Source organism: Elaeis guineensis, unplaced genomic scaffold (genome assembly GCF_000442705.2).
Source record: "Elaeis guineensis isolate ETL-2024a unplaced genomic scaffold, EG11 Super_Scaffold_1000045, whole genome shotgun sequence".
Lineage (NCBI taxonomy): Eukaryota > Viridiplantae > Streptophyta > Magnoliopsida > Arecales > Arecaceae > Elaeis > Elaeis guineensis.
Genome location: NW_027332425.1, coordinates 2735023 through 2741022, shown reverse-complemented (window position 1 = coordinate 2741022; position 6000 = coordinate 2735023). Strand labels below are relative to the sequence as shown.

At 36.4% G+C, this 6000-nt stretch overlaps 1 protein-coding gene across 1 annotated transcript in view; it reads right to left on the bottom strand.

Annotated features, from left to right (window-relative positions):
- Nucleotides 1–172: 172 nt before the first annotated feature.
- The window catches only part of LOC105035868 (probable 3-deoxy-D-manno-octulosonic acid transferase, mitochondrial), a gene marked incomplete at its 3' end in the record, with an annotated part of 29140 nt that continues 23312 nt past the window's right edge, over nt 173–6000 (bottom strand). Inside the window, 2 exon segments of the mRNA XM_073250505.1 lie at nt 173–243; nt 338–457. Of these exon segments, the coding sequence (XP_073106606.1) occupies nt 173–243; nt 338–457 (191 nt within the window).

The following is a 6000-nucleotide window of genomic DNA, read 5'->3' as shown; positions in this document are numbered from 1 at the left end:
AAAAGTCCAGCTTACTCAAACTACAAGGTTCACAGCTGGAAAATTCAACAACCATAACAACTTAACCAAGTTACCAAGTGAGAACTGTTCCTGTGCATCTAGAACCTTGGTCTGGACTTGACGCACGCAAATTATGTGACAAAAAAAAAAAAAAAAAGAGGACCCATCTCACCTGCAGAACTGACAAACAATCTGATTGTAGCATTTCCGCTAACATATTGGAGAAATGTCCAATGTAAGGACCTGAAAGTTGGTTAAGCATAGGAGCATCATGGATCCAACATACAGAAGAGGTGCACCATGGTTCTCGTCCATGTAAGCTTTGCATATGCTTTACCTGTCAATACAGCACAACCAGCTGCAGCAGCCTCAGAAAGATTGTGTCCAGCTAAACCAGGTAAAAAGGAACCTCCGATCACAGCTATTGGGGTAACCCTGTAGAGCATTCTTAGTTCACCTGTACCATGAAAGCAGCCATTGTGGAATAACAATTAATGAGATACTATAAAAGATTCAATCAGCAATTTTTAAAATGGTCAATGTATCTAGTTTATCAAATAAATCATATGCAAGATGAGTGTGTGACTAGATATTTCTTTCAGAAGCTAAGTAGCTTCATGATGAATCAATGGGCCATTATATACCATGTTCCATAAAATTCGATGGGCAAATCCCAACTTCATACTTTCCATCTTCTGAAGCTCTCAATATAGCCTATAGCTTAAAACAAACTACTCATTCAGTTTGGACACAATCCAGAGATACAGAAGCATATAAAATTGCAGCTCAAATCTTGTGAGCTTTAGTCCATCAGGAAGTACATTCACACAAACCCCCACCCTCAACGATGATCCTTGACTCTCAAAGAAATAATGGGACAATCAAACATGGCATTGATTAATATTTGGTAAAAGACAAACCAATTGGATTTGTATACTTGGTTACACATAAATGTATATCAACCAACTCAAACTTCTGCCAAAAAAATTCACCCTATCAGACGTACACACAAATGCAAAAAGTTATCAAACTAACTACTTCAATCTCCTTCAACACAAGCCCAGCCTCTAACACCACGTTACCAGAAAATGCATTTGCTACCTGAATGGCACACCATGCCATGTGCCAAAAACAACCTCTGCATTGAAGAAACTGTATCACTCAATGACTGGTTGATCTGGAGAAAAGGAGGACATAATGGCATAGAATCAGCCAGGAAACTGTCCAGATCAAGACCACAAGCAACGAAAGGCTTTGACCATTTGATCAGGAGGTTAGGGCCTTACCTGTACTTGCAACTTCTTTGGAGAACTTGCTAGTCAATTCCATCTCTAATGACCATGATTTCATGTTGCTAATCTACCCAACCTTCCTCTCTAGTGTCTTCTTTTTTTGTTTTTCTGTTACAATCTACCTTAGGAGAGAAGTAGAAAATAAATAAGAGCTGAGTTTGTGCCCAACTGAGAAAATTAAAATCCCCTATATCTGACCGTCAGAAGAATCTTTAAACAACTTTTTGGAGGTGGATTTGAACTATGCAACCAAACACTCTTTTTCTTTCTTTTAAGAGTCCAAATTGGATTTAGTAAGTGGCTTCTATGCTCGGCTTAGCTTAGATAAACTAGATCTTAGTCTGTAGGGATCTTAATTTGAGTCAAATAAGTTGGAAAAAATGGAGGGGTGTTAGCTAATTTATTTAGGTCATTCACTTTCCAGTTTTAAGATTCCTAGATTAATTGTAAAGTGATTTGGAAGGCTATGAAAAGCCCTACCGACAGCCACTAGGAAAGTGTCACACATTTGTTTCAAATAAAGAAGTCCTCTTGAAGCCAGGATTCATTTGTCATTATCTCTCCCCTCTTCTCCCTATTCTCTCTGCTTAAACCTGGTTTCATCTCAATTTCTCCTCAACAATTTTGTATATACTTATTTGCTCAAAATTGTTGTATTTTGCTCGATTAACTGTAAGAATTTTCTTCTCTCCTTTTAACTGTTATTGCTGGAATCAATCTAGATATAGATCTGCCCTCTATACCTCAATCTCAATACATGCTTACAGCTTCCCTTCACTTTGGAAGTCATTATGTCTGAAATTTAGTCCTATAAGTAATCTCATCACTTTCTAGGATTATTTAACATGTAGACTCAGTGTTCTTTATGCAGGAAATAACTCAATCCAATGATAGGCCTTATAGCAACCGAAAATTCAACCCTTCTCCTTGCCTTCAAAACCTTAATAAACATTTTTATTCTAGTGTAGCAAAAAAACTTTTTTATTCTGGAGTCATAATTTATTCATGCCACTTGAAAAAAAAATACACACCATAGTTTTGAAAACCGAACCGAACCATCCAGTTCAAGGCATACCGAGCCAAATTGGCATAGAAGCCGGTCGGTTCGGCCCTGATTTTTGGCACCCGATAGGAAAAAAATAATTAAAAAAAATAGGAACCAGCCACTTCAGCCCCCAACCGAATGGTTTCAGTTTAAACCGGGCAGTACGCAACTTTACCAAGCCGAACCACTCGGTTCGACGTCATTTTTATCTCCTGATAGAGAAGAAATTTTTCAACTTTTTCTCTCTCCACTCTCTAATACTGAGAGCGGCAGGAAGACTCTAGAAATACGTAGATTAAAGCCGAAAGACTTCTTCTCTATCTCTCAATCTCTCTCTCCCTTTCTCACTCCCTAACACTGAGAGCGGCAAGAAGACTCCAGAAATACATGGATTAAAGCCGAAAGACTTCTTCTCTATCTCCCAATCTCTCTCTCCCTTTCTCACTCCTTGACACTGAGAGCGGCAGGAAGACTCCAAGAATATGTGGATTAAAACCCTTTAAGGTATGTTTCTCCTTCCTATCTCTCTTTTCTCTTCCTCTCTTTTTTTTTGAAAAATTGATAAAAAATAAAAAAATAAAAAAAAATCATGTCAAAATTTTTTTTAATATGATTTTAATATATGTTACAGATCTATGGATGATCTACACAATGACACTAAAATCATTAATTTTCATTAAATATATAATTTTTTAAATTAAAAATATATTTTTGAAACAAAAAATTTTAAAAAATAAATTTTAAAAAATAACTATAAAATTAAATTATTGTTTAGGAACTTGCAAGCTACTTTTGATATAAATTTGGTGCCTATTTATCAACGTTTCAACGCATCTTGTGTATAGTAATCTAAGCCTAAATTTGAAAAAAAACAGCATTTCATGTATGACCACTGTCTAAAAAAATTATATGTAGTATCCATTGTAAGATTCTACATGGATCTAATATTAAATTATTTTTTTATATTTTTTTTATATTTTTTAATATATTTTATTTTAAAAAATAATAAATAATTTAAAAATATAAAAAAATTAGGTAAACGAAATATATAATTTTTACGTAATTATTGAAATGATGTGCTAATCAATATTCAGGAATTGATCCATTAAGGAAGAAAAAGGATCTAGAATATGACATTGGTTGGGAGCGTGGAGAGATGCTCTCAGATCAACATCATTGGAGATGTAAATGGCGTAGCATAGAATTCAAGAAAGGAGTTACACGGTTGCAGCAACATTTGGCTGGCGATTATCCGGATATAGCTATGTATCGTAAGTGTCCACAAGAGGTCCATCAATTAATAAAGAAATACTTCACTGATTTTAAAGCAGCGAAGGAAAGACATTTGATGAATAAGACAGAGGTAAACCGTCGAGTAGCAGAGCCACCATCTTATCACTTCAAAGAGTCAGAGGAAGGATCTGTTTCAGATAATGAGTCGGCACAAATCGAAGCTGCCATTCAAATGAGCTTGGATAATTAGTGGCAGCTAGAGAACAGAGCCAGGCATAGAACTCGATTTAGGTCGTCAGCTTATGAGGGTGGATCAGGCTCAATGAGCACTACAACAGAGTGTCTGAGTCAAGATTTAGGAAGATATCCTCAGTTAAAGAGCCCACCAATAAAAGCACCAGCCATCTTACATCCATGTTGGGAGCATTTGGCAGTAAAAAGAAATTCTCTAGAGAGATTCCAACAGGAGCCACTATCCACGATTTGGATCCACATGCATTTTTTAGTAAAGATTCCAAGTAACAGAAGATTGAAACTATGTTGAGAAAAGATAAAAAGAATATGTAACGAGCTATTGGATCTTGATTTCACTTCAATTATATCCCAGCAAACACAGCAAACAACCCAAATTATCGCTCTGCCATTTCATCTATACAAGCTGCCAATCCAGGTATAGACCCTCCAGGACGAAGAGATATCCATGGTGAGCTTTTTGACCAGAACAAGGATCTTGAAAAATGGATTACCTCATATCAGAGCAAGTGGCCTGTGTATGGATTGATTGTGATGTATAATGGTTGAATTAATCCTACTAGATGAAGCATCATCAACTTTCTGACATATTGTGATAGAAGAATATTTTTTCACAAGTTTGTTGGTGCTTCAACTGAGCTGCACGATGCCAGCTACATCCTCAGATTGATGAAGGTGATTGATCAAGTAGGAGAGCGGAATGTCATGCAGGTTTATCACAGATAATGGACCACAATATAGAACTACAGGAGAGATATTGATGGAACAACGACCGTATATTTTTTGGACCCCGTGTGCTGCACATTATATCGATCTGATATTGATGGATATTGAAAAGATTCGTAGGGTGCATAAAGTAGTGGAGTCAGCACAGAACATCACCAGATTCATCTACAACCATACATGGATCCTATCATTGATGCGGCAGTTTGCTGGGGGTGATATATTGAGATCAGATGTCATACGATTTGCTACTAATTATATAGCACTTGATAGCTTGATTGATAAGAAAGTACATCTGCGTCAGATGTTTGTCAATCCTGAGTGGCAATAGAACAGATATGCCAGGGCAGACACTGAGGGGAGCAATATGGAGAGCTTAATGACGAGACAGTCATTCTGGCAGCAGACCGAGAAAATGGTGGCAGCTTCAAATCTCTATATGAAGTGCTTCAGGCCATGGATGATGAGCGATACCCGAAGATGAGCTTCTTATATTATATGATGGAGAGGATAAAAGAACAAATCAAGATGGCAGATTCACAGCATGCTAATGAGTACATTAGGATCATCGACCATCGATAGGGCTATCAATTGGATAGGGAGTTGCATTTAACAGATAAGCAGCAAATCAAAAACTCTTTCAAAATTTATATAAATAATCAATTATGAAAATCCATATGCAACTTATTATTAGAATCCAAGATTTCAGTGCTCCATACCTAAGATTGGCATGGATTAAAAGCTTTTGTCTGTCTTACGAAATATAATAGATAAGATGGAGCCCGATCCAGACATCGCGGCTATGTATCTTAAATAAATTAAGTTCAATGATGTTTATTAACTTAGCTGTATCTTCAACAAGATATTATAACAAATAATTTTTTACAGATGAAAATATTTAAGGAGGGCACAGAATCATTTGGAAGTAATATAGCAATCAGAAACAATCAAAGATGAATCCAGATATATATACTAATAAATCTATTATCATATTAACATATTCAATCTTCTCTTTGATTTTGTTAAATTTCAATGATTTTGCAGCTAAATAGTTGGTGCATTTTGGTGGATCTGCACGAAATCTAAAAGATCTTGCTGTCAAGATCCTCTCCTAGACGATTTCATCAAGTGAATGAGAGCGCAACTAATCGACCTTTACCCTTATCCACAAGCAAGTAGAGGAACCGTCTAAAACAGAAATGCCTCAACGATCTTGTGTATGTTTATTATAATTTGAGACTGACGCTCAGATACATTGAGAAGAAAGTTTAGCTGAAATATTCAGATCTGACTATGAGTGACTTTATTGATGAAGATAAAGATCCAATGATCGGATGAGCCAGAGCTTGATAAGCCAGGATCGCCTCCACGACTTGCCAGTTTTGTTGCTAGTGAGATAAGTAAATGCCTCTCAATGGGCAAATAGTAACATTCCACATAGGCCTCCAGTCGATA